General features: G+C 39.1%; 1 protein-coding gene and 1 long non-coding RNA gene across 9 annotated transcripts in view; both read right to left on the bottom strand.

The window, feature by feature from the left end:
- The window catches only part of LOC149090925 (uncharacterized), a 37,690-nt gene that overhangs the window by 7,254 nt on the left and 7,204 nt on the right, over positions 1-23,232 (bottom strand). The gene's annotated exons all lie outside the window — the stretch shown is intronic.
- Positions 2,980-12,334, bottom strand: PRY (polycystine-related-Y). 8 transcript variants are annotated; one of them, XM_089262925.1, is made up of 6 exons: positions 11,665-12,334; positions 11,454-11,605; positions 11,178-11,388; positions 10,957-11,116; positions 10,833-10,898; positions 10,674-10,777 (listed from the first exon to the last, which is right to left on the bottom strand). In XM_089262925.1, exons 1-5 carry the CDS (start codon positions 12,275-12,277, stop codon positions 10,871-10,873), a joined length of 1,164 nt encoding a protein of 387 aa, XP_089119051.1. In that variant the 5' UTR covers positions 12,278-12,334; the 3' UTR covers positions 10,674-10,777; positions 10,833-10,870. The 8 variants fall into 8 exon arrangements, with proteins under 8 accessions (XP_030246231.1, XP_089119046.1, XP_089119045.1 ...); XM_030390371.2 differs by adding an exon at positions 2,980-5,433 and having other exon boundaries at positions 10,488-11,116; XM_089262920.1 differs by adding an exon at positions 2,980-5,433 and having other exon boundaries at positions 10,668-11,116.

Genomic DNA, 23,232 nt, shown 5'->3' with positions numbered 1-23,232 from the left:
TTTTATCGAGTAATCGATAATTATTATATTGATCGTGCACTTTTTGAGTACAAATGTATGGTAATTTTCGTTAATAGCTTTCGGTCACACCTATTGCAGATTCTTAAGCGTTTGCTTACATTACAAAAGCGCGCTTTTTAGCATTCTAAGAATTGCGATTGATTTCTGGATTTTCTAGCTGTTATTGTAGTTTTGTCAGATGACGCTCTGTTATTAGTTTATTGTATTTTAGCTACCAGATTGTCAAGCAAAACGATAGCGTGGGTGATAGAGGCGTCGCAAGTTATGTTACAGCGGCGGAGGTTCAAGGTCCCATTAATATTGTGTATTTTTTTCATACATATTTGGTTTTTTATATAATAGATACTTATTTTATTCTTTTTTCTAATTAAAAAATTTTATAAGTTTAAATTTGTTTCTTCTTAAATAGCCCTCATATATGTATGTACGCATTTATGCATGTATATGTATGTACATAAGTCTGCACGCATATGTAGCATCAAGCATTCCAGCCTTTCCTATGCACGCGCTCATTTGTATGTGTGTATGCGAGTACACATAAATACATACATGCGTTGAAATGAGACTGATTTGTTTTTGCTTTGTTCTTGAATTTACCATCCGCTACTCTCATAACAAGAATCTTATTTTTGGATTTCATTTTAATTGCAATCGTCGACAGTAGGTGGTGGCGCTGTCAGCAAAGGCGCCGGTTCAATTTGTTTTTCTTCTTTTCACAAACATGACTTGGGTGCGAGTTCAAATCCCGCGGAAAACTCTTTTTTGTAAATTGCATATTTTGTTATTTTAGCTTCTTTTATATTTTTTAAATATTTAAATTTTATTTTTAAATTTGATAAAAATGTTTCCTTCCGTCTTATCAATGCCTATTAAGCCTATTTGTATATACATGTACATACATAGATAGCTCAAGCATATAAATGTCGCAATTTGATACTACAAATGCCGATTGCCACGCCCCTAATGGCCGTAGACACCTCATTTTTGGCCAGTTCTTAGAAAGAGCTAACTGTAACGTAAAAGCAAAATTTGAATGCTTACGCTCAAAAAATGTGAAAATTACAGGGTATTTTTCGATATGCCACGCCCCCAAAGAGGCGTGACAATTATTTTTGGAGCATCGATAGAGGAGGTTACCAGTAACTCAACTATCCAAATTTGAAGCTTCTAGCTCTTAAACTGTAGGAGATATAAAGTTTTGCGGTTTGCCACGCCCCCTTTGGGCGGACATATATCCACTATAGCTTGTTGGACTTGGGAGGTCAACTCACGTATATATACCAAATTTCAAGTCTCTAGCATCAATAGTGCCTAAAATATAGCCAAATTTGAAAAATCACTATATCTTCAGGGCCGATTTGCCACGCCCCTATTAGGCGTAGACATAAAAATTTTTCGAAATTTCAACGTTCTAGCTTTAGAACTTTAGGAGATACAGTTTTATCTGATTTGCCACGCCCCCAATGGGCGTAGATATATCCACCATAGCTTTTTGGACTTGGAGGGTCAACGCGGATCTACATACCAAATTTCAACTTTCTAGCTCTTCAACTAACATGATTTCTGGTATATCGGTAAATGCATTTTCCGATTTGCCACGCCCCTAGTGGGCGGATCGGGGAAATTTTAACACTTTATAAATCGGAGTTTAACACGAGTATGTGTTCCAAATTTCAAGTCTCTAGGTTCAATAGCGGCGAAATGAACTGCGTTCATACGGACAGACGGACAGACGGACGGACGGACAGACGGACAGACGGACGGACAGCAAGACGGACATTGCACAAAACCAATATAATAATTCACTTCGTGAATGAGTATAAAAACACATCTGCGCGAAGGCTGACAGGAATGGAGACGGGAGATTCGAAGGGGAACCGGGAGGGCACCCGGTTGTTCTAAGAAACGTGTTACTTAATACTTGGGCTTACAAATAGACAACGAAATAGAAAACGAAGAGACGGCTCGTATCGAGGACGTGAGCGACACCGATACCGAGCTATTCCCCGGAACAGGGCACGAACGGCAAGGCGACTCAAGGATGGGCCGGGATTATTATTGGAGGAACCACCCTCTTCACCTTCGCCGCCAGCAATATCGGAGCCGGAGGTACGGGCCGCCACACAGAGCGAAGGTGAAGAAGAGGGATGGGCATGTTCTACACCATGGTCGGAGGAAGGACAGATGCAGAAGCAGGCGGAGCCAATAAAGGAACAGTCCCCGTCGTGGGGGTGGCGTAATGGCAGGGAACGACTACGACAAGGTCCCGAACGTCAATTTGGCTGGAACGGTGGAGAAGTGGCGTAAGCTAACCGACCGCCGCGGCGGAGAAAAGCGACGTCGAAAGATCGGACGTAGGCGACGGTGGCCGCGGCAGAGGCAGAGCACCCCCTGCGAGCACGAAGGAGGCTCCCGCTAGTACGGTCCGGCCCCCCAGCGAGCACGATCAGTGGTCCCAGCGAGCACGATCAGTGGTCCCAGCGAGCACGATCAGTGGTCCCAGCGAGCACGATCAGTGGTCCCAGCGAGCACGATCAGTGGTCCCAGCGAGCACGATCAGTGGTCCCAGCCAGCACGATCAGTGATCCCAGCGAGCACGATCAGTGGTCCCAGCGAGCACGATCAGTGGTCCCAGCAAGCACGATCAGTGGTCCCAGCGAGCACGATCAATGGTCAGATCAAAGCCCCCTCAGGTGCAAGCCAACGGTCCCGAATAGGGCCCTCACGAGTCGCAAACGGACACCGTGCCAGGACCAGGGGAGGATGACGCCCATTTGCTGGCCGATGTGGCCGATATTTTGGACGGCTGGGCTCAAACATATTCGATATCCCAATGGGAGACAGTCCTCCTCGTGTGAATCGGCACCGGCGATACCGGCCGGCTGGTCCCATTACTCCCGATACAAAATATTTAATTTGGAAATTACTTTTTTACATTATTTGATAATAGAAAATTTTCTAATTATATTTGGATAATATTCTTAGAAATACAGTCATAAGAATTTCAGTAATACAGCTTGCAATTAAACATATGAGACAAAGCCAGACCACGATATTAAAATCATTGTAGCGTTTTGGGCTTGGGTCACATAATATTGGCTCGGCACGGCCAAAGAATGCGATAACTATGCATATTGATACAAAAGTTTTGCACACATATATACAACTACGTTCCCATCTGCTTAGAGAATTGCCATTAATTCCGAAACGCCATGGACCTATTATAGATTGAAATAAGTACCACTTTCCCATGCATAGCTCAAAAGCAAGTGCGAATCGCGATGGCCATCGATATATATACTTTGGCGTGGCTGTTGCGAAATCCAGAACCATAGTTGACTCCAAATGCATTTTACTTCCTATCACAGGCGATGTACGTACCCACCGATTAATACGAAAGTGCTGTGTTTTCTCCGTTAACATGTCAGTAATAACTATACTGCGGCAAAAATAATGTGGATGAGTGCCAGTGTTATCATGACCGAGAGCAAGACGCACTGGCAACTGCACAAAGTCTCTATCAAGTCGTAAAAAAATCGTGCTGTTGCGATTAAAAGTCGTTTTAAGTGGATCTTGATGAACGACTATCTCCCTTTTACCTCGAGAAGACTGCAATAAAAGAAATATGTTTGCTGAAGATCCAGAGTGATACCGACCACCAAATGTAATTCGGATTATTATGTCACCACTACGACAAAGCTCGCCACTGTATAAATCCTCCAAATATAGGGGCTTGTCCCAGAACGCAGCTCTGTGCATTTTAATAAAAAGAAAGGCTATCGCTACTATTGGTATTACAATATAGCAAATGAAAATTTCGTAATTACGTCCGACCACTGGGCGCTCCAAGTGACATTTAAGATTCATTCTGACAGCAATAATTGGTTTGGCATCAGCGTCAAGGTCGCTAATGAAATTGCAGCGGCAATGGATACCGTTGCTTACACTTTTGTTCATTTCGGGAATGCACAGAATTGTCTGCCAGCTGGGTTCTGGCCGTGAGAATTTCCAAATTCGACAGCTACGCATTTCAGTGGAAAACGTGTAATAAGCACCTATTTCGCGAAACGAATCCCAATTCCTTAATATATTATCGGCGCGAATATATATATAGACTGGTCGAGCTTTCTTACATAAATTTCGAAGTAATAAAGCTGTTGGTTTACTTCCGGATTTCACCAAGCACGTTGTATTTTTTGTATTAATATCATTCAGCTGTGGGTTGTTTGTCATATGAAGTAAAACACGGTAGTCTATATCAGCCCTTGTAAAAGTAACTCCAAGTACAGAATGGCCATAAAGTTCTGTACGATACATGCGAACCTCTTTGGAGCTTACAACGTTATCGTGTATGACATTCTCGACGTCTTCTACAGGATCATCAAATTCAACAGTATTTCGCCTACGACGTTGATTGTTAGTTGTGAGTTTGGATATATATTGAAATGGCTCAGACAGCTGTTGTGTTTTTTCCAAGATAGCTGTAGATGTGTAAGCATTTACAACTAGTACTTGTGTCCGTGAATCTTGCTCAGGATACCACCAGTACTGACTATGCTTATGACTTCTAATAGAAATAAGAACTTCATCATTTCGCAGTAAGTGGCGCAACTCTTGCAACAACTTCTCTGTGAAAATGAGTGTATGCATCGCGTCTGCGGATTTAATCACCAATGTGCGCTCCAAATCTAGATCAAAGCTCTCCATTGTCATTAAAAAAGTTCGACAGTCTATTTTTTTTGCATTTTCATCTGGATGTATGCGTCGCGCCATGCCCATTCCCATGTAAAATAAACAATTATTCAGTTTCCAATGTGCATGCAACCAGTTATTTATATGTTCAAGTACCTGTGGATTCAAGGTAGACATTTGTTCTAGTCTGTTGCGAAAGTTGTCTACATTTAGACAGGACTCAGATTCTGCTCGGCACTGTGATTTCGGAATATATTCCCATTCAGTAGCAAATTTATCAAGAATTTCAAACATAGCTTCCACCATCTTTTTATAGTAGCAATCCATAAGTGTATTTAGCTCATTATTAGCAATAATTATTTTGAAAGTTGATTCTATAACGTGAAGAATTCGAGCAAGCACATTCACTTTCATATCATCCAGAGGTATAATATGCTCTAATATTTTTATTAAAATTTGTACAAGATGAGCCAATTGTACAGGAGTTTGTGGCTGATACACGGCGAGTGCCTCTGTGAAAACAAGAAGACGTTCCTTTGAATTCATTCGAACTATTATCTGATCAAGCATAACAAAAGACATGGACCAGTCAGCATATTTTAGCCAATAGCGAACATGATTGAGGAAATTAAAAACTGCAATCTCTGTGTCTGCTATGGAAGCTTCACGTACATTAACACCAATATTTTTAATGATGCATACATCCAAATTATCGCATACCTGCAAAAAAACTAAACATATTAAAAAATTAAGTTCACTTATATGTATATATATAATTCTATCCACATTCCTAAAAATCAAATAAGAAAACTCAAGTCGAAACAGTCGACTATAAGATCCCTAAACCCTTCGAGGAACTCAACGCAAGGAAAACACACTCGGCACGCACGCATAAACCCGATGGGCTTCAGTTTACTAATGGAGCTCAATTTGTTAATAACTTCTCTAGTCTAGTCTCTTTATAAAAATGTTATGCAGAGATATGGTTCTGTGATAGCGTGGATCATTTTTTTTTTATTTAATATCTAATTTTGAGTAATTTGTTTTGTTTTGTCAAATGTGTTACTGCAGATGTGTTCTATATTCCAGGTCTGTAAATTATCATTATTATACCCTAAATCCATTGAAAATAGGAAATCAGGGTATAATTGTTTTGTGAAAATAATGTAACGGGCATAAAGAATCATCGCAGATTCACCCTTCTATGAATCCGTAGCCTCTCTAATCGATAAATCTTCACTTAAGGTAGCGGAAGAAGAATTAATGGAGCTTTTGAAGAATAACTTACTCCCTGAATCATGCGAGAAGCCATTATATCTGCAGGACATGTACGCCGCTTAGTACAAATGAGCGAAAAATTGTCGATAGTACAGAGTAGCAAAGGTAAGCCACTCGATGCAGAGCTTGCAGCCATACACGCCTCTCATGAAAAACTGCGTTGTTAGAATTGTGAAGAAATATGTCATATTTTGGAAAATTTCGTGTCTGAACGTTGCATTTTCTGCTACGGCTGTGGACCGCCCAGTGTGTTTATAAGCCATAGCAGTTTGCTTTCAAAGACATTCAAAAACCGACACAAGGCATCCGTCAACAACCGCATGCCCAGGAAATTGTAGAGCACAAAAATTGAAGGAAAACAATAGAATGTCATGATTCCTGGAAGTCCGTTTGTCCAAATATTATTAGCGCTATAGAGGTATTTGGTATAAGCAATAATGATCCCAGCGAAAATTCGTATCCTTAAACTAAGCCAGAGCTAGTGAAAGTATTATTTCCAAATTCGTCTCTTGTTTGGGGTGTACGTCGCTCATAGAGAGATAAAGCTTATGTGATAATTAGCCCTTGGAGTTCACCCATGCGCCTCGTAGTAAAGCCGAATAAAGTTCGTTTATGTTTAGACGCGTATTCTTTGCCCAGCATCGATGGTATCTTTTCTCGATTACCTAAAGCAAACCTTAATTCGAAATTAAATTTGAAAGATGCTTTCTGGCAAATTAAACTAACTGAGGAGTCTAAACAAATAAATACATTCAAATTACCTCTATACCAATTTAAAATCATGCCCTTTAGCTTGTGCAATGCTCCCTCTAAGCGAATCTGCGTCACAAGTATTAACTACTAAGGTTATGTCATTGGAAACTGAGGTTACTTGGCCAACGCCCAAAAACTTTAAGCAGACGAGTCATACATAACTTTGCAGATCTTACTTGTCTAATTACTGATGTCCTCTCTACGAAGTCTAAATTTGTGTGGCTCCCCGGAGCACAAATGGCTATGGATAAGTTAAAGAAAGTATTGACTACTGCTCCAATCTTAACTAATCCAGATTTTAATATAAAATTTTACTTTCATTACGATAATAGCGATGTCATTTAGAAGATTCTTATTAGATATAAATAAAGAGCAAAAGCCTAGATTTACTGCCCCTAATGGATGACCAATATGTAATGCATATTGACCTTCTTGGACCATATCCTCATAGCAACCAATGCCATATAGAGTATATAGTCTATATAGAGCATATAGCCTTGCACCATTTTAGAAAGTATCATTGGCTGTGTCCCTTAAAAAAGTTCACGTCTACAAAGATTCAAGAGTATCTGCTAAAACACATATTTCATAGTTTTAGGGTCCCTGAAACTATCATTATGGTAATGGTTCTCAATTAAAGTCTAAGTTTTTAACGAAATTAGGCATCAAACACGTATATACCGTATATACCGGGCGTGTAAACAGTGATTCGTATCTACAAAACGATCAAACTGAAAGGGATGTTCATATCACGAGCATTTCTTGAGCAGACGCTTAGGTCTGCATCAATTGTTAAGCTGTTCGCCATACTGAAAACTTTTTGGACTCGATATGATAACACACGGAGCGGCTCCAAGAGCCAATGATACCTTGCTCGATTGAGAAACAATATCCAGATCAATATCCGTCGAGCATATTAAATAAACGCAGGCCAACATAATCTCAGAGCTAAATCGGTCACATTTAAAGAAGGACAGGAAGTCATTCGGAGAAATGTTACTTAAAGTAAATTTTCTCAAAATATGAATGCCAAACTAGGACCTCAGTTTGTAACATTCGAAGCCAATTCCCGCTAATATCCTGTCTAACGGGGTTTCTTATCGTGTGGTGAAATAATCGGCAAATATACGAGATTTTTAATTGCAGCGCATATCGTTTGCGATAAAATTGTCAGCTTGGGATAATCTGAGCTTTAGCGATCAAGCTTTCGTTAAATGTTAGCGGCTAGAATGCTGGAATGTGAGCGTTTAAAACACAGCTACATTGCCCAGCTCGGTCTTCTTTTGGCTACACTTTTTTTAGATGACCTAACAAGTAAGAACGTCGGACGTTACCAACTGCGGAATATTCATTCACACCCCGACAGCATAGGTATACCCGCCATTGCTCATGATCTTAAATGGTCGACATGGATTTATATTTCTAACTCATTAACTTATATTATTTCTGGTATATCGGAAAAGGCATTTTCCGATTGTGGGCAGATCGGGATAATTTTACACTTTATCAATTGGAGATATACACGAGTATGTGTTCCAAATTTCAAGTCTTAAGCTTCAATAGTGGCGAAATAAACTGCGTTTATACGGGCAGACGGACGGACAGCAAGACGAAAATTTCATTTCACTTTCGTGAACGAGTATAAAAGCAAGTAAGAAAGCTCTAGTCGAGATTGCTCGAACCCTTCCAGCAATCAAGCCTTGGAGCAATTGATATTTCAATAATTATTCGCATATGCATATGCACGCACGCACGCATAAACACACATTGGTTGTAGTGTGGACTTACTACGGGAAATTAATTGCTTTATAACTTTTTTTGTGGATGTACTTTCTTCATGAAACTTCAGATCGTTATTGTAACACTGAAATTCTTGCATTTGCGTTTTTTACAAATATGAGGGTAAGGGGGTGGATATAGAGGTGAGGGGTAAATTTTGACGAAAATCGAGATTTTATAAAATACATATGAATATACATACATTTTATATTTGGCGACTCAAGGTGTAAAGATGTAGCATGATTTTTGGCCTACGATTTCCCATTTTCAATGGGTTCAGGGTATAACAAGTAAGAAAGCTCTAGTCGAGAATGCTCGACTACGAGATCCCCTGAACCCTTCGAGCAACTGATATTTCAATAATAATTCGCACATACACACGCACACACACACACGCATACAAACAAACACACGCACACACACACACACACGCATATATAGGCGATTGCGCTTAGGTTGCACTGCAGTGTTGGCGATATTATGAGAACTTAATTGTGGAATAATTTAATTTCTAGACGTACGATCGTAATGAAACTTTCATAACGTAATCATGATGTATAAATGTATGTGTATACCAAAGCTCAAGTCTCTAGTATTTGATATACGACTTCTACAAAGATGAGGGTGAGGGGGTGGATATAAGGGCGGGGGGGGGGGGGGGGTAAATTTTAACAAAAACCGAAATTGTATAAAATACGTCTTAATATACATTTAAAATTTGGACACTCTAGCTATAATGATGTAGGAGATATAATTTTTTAACTGACTTTCGATAAGGTTTTTTATCGATAAAAAAATATCGGAATGAGTTATCGTTTTTTAGTGATAAACTCGATATGCGCGCGATATATACCGACATTTTAAAAAAAAGTTGAAGTCTCTAGCTCTTATATCTTCTGAGATCGACGCGTTCATACATACGGACAGACGGACGGACGGACGGACGGACGGACGGACGGACAGACAGACGGACAGGGCCAAATCGACTCAGCTCGTCGTGCTGATCAAGAATATATATACTTTGTGGGGTCTGCCACGCCTCCTTCTGCCTGTTACATACATTTCAACAAAACCATTATACCCTGATTTCCCATTTTAAATGGGTTCAGGGTATAAAAAGCAACTTGCGGCCTCTAAAGAATAAGAGCAAGTTGGCGCCAGTGGTTCAATTCGTAATAATATATTGATTTCACATCAACGCAAGCGCATCTAAACGCGAGCAGCGGGAGAGCAATCGTTGGGAGAGCGACACTCCCGTGCTAGCGCGTACAATAACAACTAATCTTTACAGTGCACTGTAACCACTGCAGTGGTTTAACTTAGTAATTAAATAATTCATTTTCTTAATCTATACAATTTCAATAATAAAGCAGATGGCATATATCCAAATGCCGTAACAATTTTAATCAATAACTAAATAAGGAGACAAGTTATCGATTTTTAAAGCAAAAATCGATATGCGCGTGGTATATACCTAAGAAATAAAAAAAACTGAAGTTTGTAGCTCTTATATCTTCTGAGATCGATGCGTTCAAACATAAGGACAGACAAACAGACGAACGGACGGACAGAGCTAAATCAATTCAGCTCTTTGCCCTGATCAAGAATATATGCATACAACTTGAGGGTATGCCACGCCTCCTTCTGCCTGATACATACTTTTAACTAAACAACCTTACCCGGATTTCTCATTTTAATGATCATAAAAATTTCAGATCGTTATTATAAAATTGAAATGCGTGCATGTGCCAAAGCACAAGTTTCTAAACAAAAAATTTATAAAATGAGTCCACATTTAAGGGTATATAAAGCGAGCAACAATTGTGAGAAAAAAAGTTTATTTTCCTAAGCAGTTAGTGTCCGTCTGTCTGTCTGAAGTAAAATCAGCTACGTATAATATAAGGGTGAACGGGTGGTTATAAGGGTTGGGTAAATTACAACATACATATGTATTTATTACTTACTTGGACCTCTATGTGTGAAGCTGCTGGTAATCGAGAAACAATCAAATGATCAGTAGTACATTCTGTAATTAGCAAGCTGTTTACGCTTAAACAGTACTTCAAAGGCTTATATAAAGCATTCTCATTTGTACACTTAATAGAGAATAACGTTTTGATTGCTTCGCCGTCAAGAGGGCTTACGTAACAAGCGGTAAGTACAGGACCATAATTTCTTTCAAGACGCAGACTGGAGGATCCTTGGTATTTTGACGATGGTCTATATTTATGAATAGCTTCCATATTTAAGTATACTATAATAGATGTTTTATTTGATACATAATATAATAGCCTTTTCGATGAGCTCACTAAAGTATGATCGACGGTCCACATCCACTTAGTAATTTTCAAAGATTTGCACGAAAGACAATGGGCCTTAAGGTGAACATGAGAAGAATTGGAGAACCTATTTCCTTTGCAGTTTGTTACGCACTTGATAATTACATCGATGTAAAGTCTGGGGTATGATGAAAATAATATGGTTTGCATAGCAACCGATGACCGAAGAAGATCAAATGTGGAACGTATATTTAAAATAAATCTAATTGACTGTTCGCCTTGTTGAGTAAACGGTGGAATCGTGAAAGCAGCACCTGAAATTAAATCTTGGGTGTTGGATTATGTCATTGCTATGAATAGTTAAATAAGCCATACCTTTCCCCATTTGCAGTTTACAGACTTTTTCTATATTTATTGCAGAATCACAGAGCCATTCAAATAACAACAGTTGCTTAGCATTTTTTGGCAATGAAAAGTCACGGCTGTGGCTTCCATCAATGGTAATTGAATTGCCCATAAATACCTTACGTGATGGACCTCCACGTATGATAGCATATAAGCGTTGTGGAGCAAGAGCAACGTAACACTAAGTGACAATGAATTAGCTATTCACTTATCCTCACGTATGTAAATAACTTGTATATAACTTACTCTTGCTACAAGTGGAGAGCGGCGGCCGACAATTCGTGCATTTAAGCGCACCATTACCATTCGGTTTAACTGAGACTGATACAGAATACTGAGTTTATATCGTCCAATTTTTAGTTCTGGCTTTGAAGTTCCTCCTAAATAGCCTAAAAGCTCTAAATTAAACATTTAATTATGTATATGTTGAAACTAATTATTTTTCTTTGCATCTTACGGCGCTCTGTGCTATCATGCACAGTCCAGTAATAGTGAGTAAATATATCCATGGGACAGCGCCGAGTATAAATTGCCCGAAGGACAATTATGTCAGAAACTTCGTAGTGTACTGGATAATCTGCATTTACGCAATGCGGTATACTAAATTGTGGCTCACAAGGTACATTTTCATCTAAATCAATATATGTATAACTCGAAGCTGTGAGCTTGTCTGATGTAATCCCAATCGTTGTAATCAAGACAGAAACATTATGAAAGCCGCTTTTGTAAAAATTTGCTCTTGAAACATGGTAAAAACATTCTTGGTAAGGAGGATTCTTGTGGGTGAATATACCATTAAAGTTAAGAGTTTGATTTAAGCTTGCTGTATGATACCATAGAAGTTGTTCACGGTACTCGCTTGAATTCGTTTGGAAATAGTCAATTATGCGTTCTTCATCTATGCTCACTTTGGTTATAAACCACACATCTCTAAGATACTGTAGCGTTACAATAATGACGCTGGTGTGATTCACATGGACTCGATTAACAAACACGTATGGGCTGTCGTACCTCATAAAGGCCATCGCATTTGCCAAGTCAAACAAAATAAGAAATTGTGTCACTCTCATTGTATTACAAAAAGATATTTAATTTAAGGACCAACAAAAAAATTTGAATTTTCTCTTGCCATAGGCCTACTAGCATAGATTTAATACCTATCGAAAATTTAAAATTAGGCTAAAATGTGGTAAACGACATTCTTCGTTTTACGGTCAGGTGCAAGAACAAACAAACTTTAGTCGTGCAAGAATGTGCTGTGCATTTTCAATAGGTTGCAATGATCCAATGCGATGGCAAATCTGCCCTTGAATCTGTAAATTCAAAGTCATAGTTATTGTTATATTTACAAACACTTTTTACAAAAATCTAACAAACTACATTCAAAATTTTTTTAAAATCATAGTGAACGAATACACTTTACTATGATGGTGTTTAGTTTCGTATTGATCTTTATTATTCTGAGCCTGGGTTTATATACCCAGACTCATGTATAATTTCAACCCTTAAATCTAATGTATCTATTGCTGAGTGTGTAAGGCTCAGCATTGGGCTATTACATATTCTTATCTTATTGCTGAGTGTGTAAGACTCCGCGTTGGTCTATTAGCTATTCTTATCCTATCGCTGAGTTTGTAAGGCTCAGCACTTGTCTCTTACGTTATCTTGTCGCTAAGGGTCAGAGTCGTATTTTATTTCTAGTTTGACAATTCACACTTTCACATGTGGTATCTATTTTATGTATGCCGTCTGTCGAGTACATAGATTGTATGTTCCCATACTTATCATATTTCTATGTTCATACATGTTCATGAACATTCTACGGGGGGCCAGAGAAGGTGATAGCTAACAATTGCTGTCTCTGGTTTCTTTTCTTAATTAGGTACAAGACAAATAGAGATATTATAATTATTACTAGTCCCAGAGAAATATGTCCATTCATTGTATGAAGGAGAAGATCCTCAATGTGTACTTTATGACGGTGCAACTCCTTAATACTCTGTTGTACCCGTTGTAGCTCCACTGAGTTATTTACGACAATGTGTTGAAGTGGTGTTGGATCCCATGTGGTGTTCTGGTCGATTATTTTAAGGAAGAGTGGAGCGTACCTCGCCGTATTTGAAGATACTAGGTCCTGTGGAGTTATAATGTTAATTTTACCTATCCTGGCTGAGCATCCAGCGAGTAGCTCGACTATGCCTTGATTTGGCAACAGGACCATGTCCTCGTAGTTTCCGCATATGATGTGGGCTGACTTTTTCTCAAACACTTTAAAAAGCCAGCGGTTTTTTCCATTGAGTTTTTTGACGAACGTGTCCTCCTCGTATTCCATCATCTTGCACGGCTGCTTGTTGCTCGGTTTTATTGGAGATATTTCACAACTTTCGTCGTCTGCATCTTCCCATGCCCAACTTCCTTCACACAGGTATGTGATCTCGTCTTCATGCCGGCAATGGCTTACTTCCATTTCAGTCATTGAGTGGTATGCGTTTATCTCAGTATTGAAAATAAGGAATTTCGTTTTTGTCTTCGGAATAACTTTTCTTCCTTTCAGTACGAGTGGTATTGGTATTACTTCGAAGAGAGTGGCATGCTGGTTTATGTATATTGGTAGCCTTGCGTCTATGATTAGCACATTGTCCTTAAATATTGCTTGCGCTTTCATTAGTTTGTATACTAGCTGAAGCCTTTTCGGAGAATTTTCGCCAGGAAGAAGTTGATTCCTCTGCAGTTTCTGTTGGATCTTGTTGAGTTCAACTAACATCTTATTTGGTTCGACTAGGGACGGGTGTACTTTTCCTTGATTAATATCCGTCACCAGGGCAATTACTGCTGACTGGAGATCCTCGGTTTCCTCAATCCAGCTTCTCACTTGGTTGATCAACATAAAGAACTTTATGGACTCTTTGTAGACGAAAAAGTTCTCTTTTATAGTGCTTGCCATTTTATTTATCTCCTTTGTAACCCTTTCAAAGTTTTTATTCACTTCCTCTGTAGTGGTTTGTACAAGGTTTGATGTTGCATTAATGATGGATGTTTGGTTGCTGACATAATCACTTAGTCGCTTTTCGTTTTTGATTATTGTCTGCATGTTTTCTTCCAGTCTGTTTGCGGTGCCAATATCGAAAAACATTATGAACCGTTTTGATCTGTTGGCTGTTTGGGTGATAACCTTATTTTTTTCTCTAATGTTTTTCAATTTTAACATTATTGTGCTGCTCACTGTTGTGCAGTACTTGTTGAAATCGCCCAATTTTTCGCAAATGACGCTTGTTTTACTCATTAGCTCATCTGCTTGATTTAGCACTTCGAAGTAAGCTTGCATGTCATAGTAGAACAGCATCTGCCAGGTTGAAGAGACGACTTCTACTTTTCCAAGTTTATCCATTAGCATTGCCGTTTGTGGATCCATATCTTGAACTTTGAGTTTGGTGGTTGTGTTTATAGCAGGTATAATTTTAGTACTTGCTACCTGCAATATCATTAGCAGACTTAAAATTGTCGCTTTTCCGGTCACAGACTTTGCCGATCGTGTTTTCCTTCGCTCTTTCGGAGAGTCGTCTTGCTTATCCTTTTCATTAGTGGGTAGTAAACATATCTTGTTTACTGATCTTTTAACTTCACCAATATTTGTTTTTATTGTGACTACTCGAACTTTATCATCTAGTCCTTTTGTAGTTTTGGTAATTTTTCCCATAGGCCATCTAGCGGGATGTGTATTTTCTTGTTTTAATAAGACAAGTTGGCCTTCTGTGAGGTTTGTATTTGCTTGCCGCCATTTGGTTCGCTGTTGCAGTGATGTTAAGTATTCCTCCTTCCATTTCCTCCAGAACTCTGCTCTGATTCGTTGCATGTGCCTCCATCTATCCAAGGATCCGATTTTCCGATGCTCGTCAAAGTGTTCTGGAGCTCCGATTAGTGGTCGTCCAACAATGAAATGACCTGGTGTCAATATGTCGTCTCCCTCTGTGTCATTATTTAAGGTAACTAGGGGTCGTGAGTTTAGTACTGCTTCAATTTGACATAGCAGTGTCGAAAACTCCTCAAACGTGAAGCTGTTATCGGCGATGACTCGCTTAAGGTGATGTTTTACGGATTTTATTCCAGCTTCCCATATTCCATATTGCCGGCGGGATAAAGTGCCATTTTATGCCTTCTCGTTCCAGCACTGGTGCGATACTGCTATTTTCTTTTATAGCTGCAACCAGCTCCTTGTCCAATATTCTAGCGGCACCTACAAAATTAGTGCCGTTGTCTGAATACATATTTTCAGTTTTGCCTCGTCTTGCAAAAAACCGATGTAGAGCTTCTAAAAACTTATCTGATGATAAGTCACTGACAGCTTCCAGATGTAGGGCTTTTGTGGCCATGCATACAAATAAACATATGTACCCTTTGTATGACTTTTGGCCTCTTCCTTTGGAACATCTAATTTGGAAAGGCCCAGCGTAATCAATGCCCGTGTTTTGGAATGGGTAATCGCCAGTTACTCGATACACTGGTAAGTTTCCCATTAACTGACTGGCCATTTCCTGTTTGTACCTGATGCAGGTAACGCATTTGCGTAGATATTTCTTCAATGTGTTGCGTAAGCCGACAATCCAGAACTCCCTTTGAATGAGGTTTCTCATAAGCATCAGTCCGCCATGTAGGGTTTCCTTATGTGCTTGGTTTATAATTAGCCAAGAAAGATGTGATTTTCCAACTACAATTGGGTGCTTCACATTATATGGCACCAATGCACTTTGGAGGCGGCCTCCCACACGTAAGACCCCGTCACCATCCAGAAATGGGTTGAGCGCTTGTAATTTACTCTTAGCTTCCAGTGGTTTCCTCGCTTTGAGTAAATTTATCTCTTGCCCAAAATCAAGCTGTTGCAATTTTATGATGACTGTTTTGGCTTGCCTTAGTTCTTCGACTGTTAGGTGTGTCGGCTGATGCTTCTTTCCTCTTGATTTTGCAATAAATCGTAATATGTAAGCCATCACACTTATTAGTTTATTTATTTATGAGTACTTTGTCAATAGTGGGCTCAGGTAATTTTCTTTTGTTGTTATAGTTGCTACTATAACAGTTTCTGGCACTTCAAGTTGTGGCCACTGATGTGGTTGTTTTGTCAACCACTCAGGCCCTTTCCACCATATGTCGCATGCTGCTAAGTGTTCCGGGGAAATTCCTCTTGAGGCAACATCTGCTGGGTTGTCTGCTGATTTGACGTATTTCCATTCGACGTTCGGCAGTCTTTTGTTTATCTCGTCTACTCTAGTTTTGACAAACTTATCTTTGCTACGCTTGTTCCTTATCCAAGCAAGCGCAATTTGTGAATCACTCCATGCTAGCGTTTTGATGTGATTTCCTACTAATGCTTGAACTTTATCTAATAGTTTGCATAGTATGTGGGCTGCACATAGTTCCAATTTGGGGATTGTCTTCTTGTTTTTTATTGGGTTTACTTTGCTTTTTGCTGCTAGCAAAGTGATTTTGTCTCCAACCTTTGTATACACCACCGCTGCGTACGCTTTTTCTGATGCGTCACAAAATCCATGTAGCTCCGTTGGATCAATGTTCGATTTTCCCGACCAGCGTGGTATATTGATTTTGGCTAGCTCTGGTAATGCGCTTGCGTATTCTTGCCAGTAATTGACGAGACTAGGCTCTTCGTCCCAAGTTAGCGGTAGTTTCCATAGCTCTTGTATGAAGCATTTTCCTTGCAGTGTGACTGGTGTAAGCCATCCCAGTGGATCGAAGATTCTTGCCAATTGAGACAAAATTAGACGTTTTGTAATGCGCTCTAATTTTAAGCAATCGACCACAAAGGTAAACCCATCCCTTTTGGGGTCCCATTGTAACCCAAGGGTTTTGACAGACTCGTCTTTGTTTATGATTATTTTTTCGGTTGAGTCGCCATCTTCAATTCCAGCAATGATTCTGTCATCATTTGATACCCATTTTCTTAGATGCATGCCTGCCTTTTCCATGATATCCAAGATTGCTGTTTGAGTGTTGATGCAGTCCTTTATCGAGTCGCCTCCAGTAATAAGGTCATCCATGTAGAAATCTTCTTTGATTGTTCTCATTAGCTGATCGTTTCCTTGGCAGTGTTGGTTTGCTAATTCATGAATACAGCGAACAGCTAAGAATGGTGCGGCTGCAGTCCCGTATGTCACTGTAGTTAGCTTGTACTCCTTTATTGGCATTTTTTTGTTGTCTCTCCATAGGATGTATTGATATTCCTGATCAGCTTTGGCGACCTTAATCTGGCGGTACTTCTTTTCGATGTCGGCTGTCATCACATACTTCCATTGTCGCCATTTTATTAAGATATCGAAGATATCCTTTTATATTTTGGGCCCGACTAGCATCACATCATTTAGACTTAATCCATTAGAAGTCTTTGCTGAAGCGTCGAACACTACTCTCAACTTAGTAGTCAGGCTGTTTGGTCTGATTACTGCTTGATGTGGCAGATAGTATTTGCCTTGGTCGATAGTGTCTACCGGTTCCATATGACCTAGCTTTAGGTATTGATCCATGAAGTCTTTATATTCCTTAAGTATTTGCAGATGCTTCTTGAATTTTTTCTCCATTTGTATTAATCGTGCCACAGCCTGTTTGCGCGAGTTTCCTAACTCGAATTCTTTTTTAAATGGTATGGACACCACTAGCCGGCCTTCTTCATCCCTTTTGGTTGTTTCCTGGAATATTTTCTCGCACTCATTTTCTTCCGAGTCGCTTGAGTTACTTTCCAGCTCCCAGAAGCGTTCGAGGTCATCCAGGCATATCGTTGTTGTTGCGCTGATCACCTTGTTGTTTGATGATCTAGCTATATTGCCGGAAACGATCCATCCAAGTTCCGTTTTTTGTCCCAGTGTTTCGTTGACTTTTTTAACATTTCCCAACATTATTAAGGGAAGCAAATCAACGCCGATGATTACATCGATTCTGCTGGGCTCGTTGAAATGTGGGTCTGCTAGTTCACAGCCCATCCAGTCTTTATTGACATCCATGTCAATTTTCTTGCTCGGTAGAGCTCTTTGCAGTTTTGGCATCACAAGTGCCTGCGTGGTGGTAACGAATTTGCTCGACATCCTTGGCTTGATTGTCAAACAAACGCTGTTTTTTAGAATTTCAACATTTTGTGAAATTCCTTGAACTTCCACGTTCCTTTTGATTCTGCGCAGTTTTAGCTGTTGTGTAGCTTCCTCCGATATTAACGTTCTTTGCGAACCCCCATCGATGAGAGCTCTTAGCTGCTCGTATTTTCCGGACTTATTTTTGATCCGAATAAGTGCAGATGCCAGCAACGTATCTTGTCCGTTGCTTTCTTTGAGACAATTGCTGCTGAAGATCTCGTTTTTATTCGCTTCCTCGTGAAGCAAATTGTTGTGTGATTTGGTGCAATACTTGCATGCCAAATCTCTTCTGCAATCTTTTATGGAATGGGCGCCTAGGCATTTAAAACATAGAGCGTTTTTAGTTGCGAACTCCTTGCGTTTTTTAACTGGCTCTGCTTTAAATCTTGAGCACCTTGTGATGTCGTGGCTATCCAGTTTGCAAAAACGGCATCTTTTGTAGCTCGTTTTCTTCGCTTCCGTAAGCGTCTGGACGGCCCTTTTCTGTACTGCGTCTATTGAATTATATAATTGATCAATAAACTCTAGTACATCTTTCAAGGATTGAATTTCTCTGGCCCTCTTTACATGTTGCTCGTAAAGTTGTAGGACTTCTGTCGAGAATCTTCGTAGCAAAATCTGAGCGAATAGTACATCAGCATCGTTACCAATTTGGGATGTATCCTTGGCGATGTGAATACACTCATTTGCTTTATCCAAGAATTGGCGGATCCTGCTTTCATCATCGTTTTCCAGCAGTTCCATGTCCACTAACTGGTTAACGGCGTTTGCGAATATCTTACGCTTATTTTCATAGCGCGTACATATAAGTTCCCACGCCGAATTGTAGCTAGCAGACGATCCATTTAACAAATGGCTCACTACCATTTGGGCATCTCCTTTGAGGCATGATTTTAGGTAGTTCAGTTTCTTTGTGTCACTGATATCCTTCCTTTTGTGAATCATGTCGGAGAACAAATTGAAGAAATTTGGCCAGTCTTTTGGATCTCCATTAAATTGAGGAAGATCCGATTTTGGTAGCTCTGGAACGTCTTCTTTCATACTGTGAAAGACACTTAACTTTCTGTTAAGTTTCTTTGTCAATGTGTGGACTTTAACTTCCAAAGCGTCTATGCCGTCGATTTCATGGGTGGGCTTATCATATTTCACCTCTAAATCTATAAGCGTTGACTGGACTTTGTTCCATAGGAACTCTAGGGTTTCTTTGCAGTCTAGAGTTTCCTCCTGGTTCATGAGCTCTAGATCGGCATACACCTCTTCAATGTGCTGCTTTAATGCTAGAGCTCTTTTATTCACAAGTTCTACCATTTTATCCATTGGGCTCGCCTTGCTGCGTGAAATCATTGCTTCCTGTTGAGTATGTTTTTCCATTGATATTTCGGCTTGCATTTGCCAATTCATACTAGTGGATGGTTCGACGGCATCTATGTCGGGGTCGGTGGCTTCGACCTTCATCAGCTCCTCTTTGTAGGTCCTGATTTTTTCCATTAATCCATCGTATATTTTTTGGGTAAAATACGCATGATGGCTTGGGATACCGAGTTTAATTAGAGTCGAGTGATTGGCAGCGAATTCTTCTACCAACTTATCCACGACTGCTAACGAATCCTTTTCAGCTATGGCTTTTAAAATGATGTCATACAAGTCTGACTGCTTCTTTAGCATTTCAATAGCCTTTCCTGACATCATCTTTTTGCGGTTGTTGTAGTATTTGTATATTTGTGATTGATTTTCTTTTTGGCTTAACCCGTTGGAGGTATTTTTGTTTTGATCGCCTTGTTGATCTTGCTGTGCCTCTACTCACAGCGTGTTTTGGTAAGCCAAAAGGAAATCACTTCTTATTTAAAAAATAATTTTCCACTTTAATATGCACTTGTTGCAACTTTTGATATTTGGTAGTCTTATGGTACGGCTCGAAGGACCATGAACGAATACACTTTACTATGATGGTGTTTAGTTTCGTATTGATCTTTATTATTCTGAGCCTGGGTTTATATACCCAGACTCATGTATAATTTCAACCCTTAAATCTAATGTATCTATTGCTGAGTGTGTAAGGCTCAGCATTGGGCTATTACATATTCTTATCTTATTGCTGAGTGTGTAAGACTCCGCGTTGGTCTATTAGCTATTCTTATCCTATCGCTGAGTTTGTAAGGCTCAGCACTTGTCTCTTACGTTATCTTGTCGCTAAGGGTCAGAGTCGTATTTTATTTCTAGTTTGACAGTTCACACTTTCACATGTGGTATCTATTTTATGTATGCCGTCTGTCGAGTACATAGATTGTATGTTCCCATACTTATCATATTTCTATGTTCATGCATGTTCATGAACACATAGAAAATAAGTACGTAAATTACCTTAAATGCCGGATTATATCCTTGTTCTTCAATAATTTCCTCCCCAAATGAAGTCATTTGGAAAAAGGCATTGTATTTTTGAGTTTTCGCTTGTAAATGTCGTGATTCTAGCAAGGAACGCAATGGCTCTGGTGGCGGAACCAATAATGAGAATGTTAATTTACCACTAAGGCAGCACAAATCGGGCGTTTCACCAGCAAACTTCATTGCGCCAAAATTTTTCACTATTTTTAAGATTTATTCTGCTATTCGGGGCGGAGACAAATCCAACAAATCAAAAACCATGAAAATTGGTCCAACAGATCTCGAGCTATAAAACTTGTAACAAACACAAGTTTTCTTTCTTTTATATATAAACTGTGCGTCATCAGGTTAGCGCCCCCCAACACACTCAACTTCAATGCTAAATAAACTAATTCTAACTAATAACGCGTCGATCTCAGAAGATATAAGAGCTAGAGACTTCACATTTTGTTACAATGTCCGTATATCGAGTTTATCACTAAAAAACGATAACTCAATCCGATATTCTTATCGATAAAACCCTTATCGAAAATCGGTTAAAATTTTATATCTCCCACATCTTTAAAGCTTGAGTGTCCAAATTAAATTATTATATTAAATAATATTAAATATATATTAAGCCGCATTTTATACAATTTCGGTATTTGATTAAATTTACCCCCGCCCCTATATCCATCCCCTCACCATCATCTTTGTAAAAGTCGTACATCAAATACTATAGGTTTGGGCTTCGGTATATACATACATTTAACATATATTAACATTATGATTACGTTCTGAAAGTTTCATTACGATCGTACGTCTAGAAATTAAATTATTCAACAAATAAGTTCTCATAATATTGCCAACACTGCAGCGCAACCCAAGCGCGTGTGTGTGTGTGCGTGTGTGTTTATTTGTATGCGTGTGTGTGTCCGAATTATTACTGAAATATCAGTTGCTTGTAGGGTTCAGGGGATCTTGTAGTCGAGCTGACTAGAGCTTTCTTGTTTTATATTGTACCACATGTATTTCACGTTGAAAATAAAACAATTAAGAAAGCTCTAGACAAGACTGCTCGACTAGGAGATACCCTGAACCCTCCAAGCTGATATTGTTATCATTCTGCACTTCTTTAATAAAATCATATGGTCAATATGAATCTAGTTTTTGAAATACGTTTTTTAGAAATTGAGGGCGAAGGGGGCGTGGCATCCAAAATCTGTAAATTACAAAATGTTTGTATTCATCATATGTATATACTCCGATGAGGCTCAAAAACCAAAATCAATTTTTCGATTATACTCGATAAAAAAGTTATCGATAAAAAGTTATCGTACTGCGTATGGTATACACGAGTATGTACACCAAATTTAAGCTCTCTAGCTCTTATATCTTCTGAGATCTCGGCGTTCATACGGACAGACGGACGGACAGACAGACGGACAAGGCTATATCGACTCACCTCCTCGTGCTGATCAAGAATATAAACAACTTTATTTTCAATGAAATAATATATTTTATATAATTTAGTAACATAAGATCTACACTCTCTCTAGTCCGAATATAAACTGACCCACAATCCATTCTACTGATTAAGTTCTCCCCTTGAATGTCTGACTGGACTCTCCAGCCTCCTTAGATTGTCGATAGTCTTAACTCTTCCCCGTCTAAATATCTGCGTCCCGCAGATCAAGGTGCATATGTCAATTATAATGATATTCATCCAATATTAATTGTCCAATATAATGTGTAACCGCCAAAAGAAGAAAGATAACTACAATTGCATTGGGGGGCTCGAATCTGATGACGCGAAATAAGTGCACGTTTTCTTTGTGAAAATAAAGAAGAGTAGAAAATAGAACATAACGGATTTTCTCTCGAGCATTTTTTGGTTATAAAAGACATCTTATATGATGATAATAAAATCAAAACAAAACAAGTAAGAAAGCTCTAGTCGAGACTGCTCGACTACGAGATCCCCTGAACCCTACAAGCAACTGATATTTCAATAATAATTAGCACCCACACACGCACTCATGCAAACAAATACACGCACACACACACACTCACATATACAGGCGATTGCGCTTGGGTTGCGCTGCAGTGTTGGCGATATTATGAGAACTTATTTGTTGAATAATTTAATTTCTAGACGTACGATCGTAATGAAACTTTCAGAACGTAATCATAATGTTTAAATGTATGTGTATACCGAAGCACAAGTATTTGATATACGACTTTTACAAAGATGAGGGTGAGGGGGTGGATATAGAGGCGGGGGGTAAATTTTAACAAAAACCGAAATTGTATAAAATGCGTCTTAATATATATTTAAAATTTGGACAATCTAGCTTTAATGATGTAGAAGATATAATTTTTTAACTGAATTTTTATAAGGTTTTTTATCGATAAAAAAATGTCGGAATGAGTTTCGTTTTTTAGTGATAAACTCGATATGCGCGCGATATATACAGATATTTAAAAAAAAAGTTGCGCTAACCTGATGACGCGCAGTGTATATAAGA

Source organism: Drosophila navojoa, chromosome 6 (assembly GCF_054131105.1).
Source record: "Drosophila navojoa isolate 15081-1374.11 chromosome 6, UAZ_NAV_1.0, whole genome shotgun sequence".
In the NCBI taxonomy this organism is placed as follows: domain Eukaryota; kingdom Metazoa; phylum Arthropoda; class Insecta; order Diptera; family Drosophilidae; genus Drosophila; species Drosophila navojoa.
This window is presented reverse-complemented; position numbering and strand designations above follow the sequence as displayed.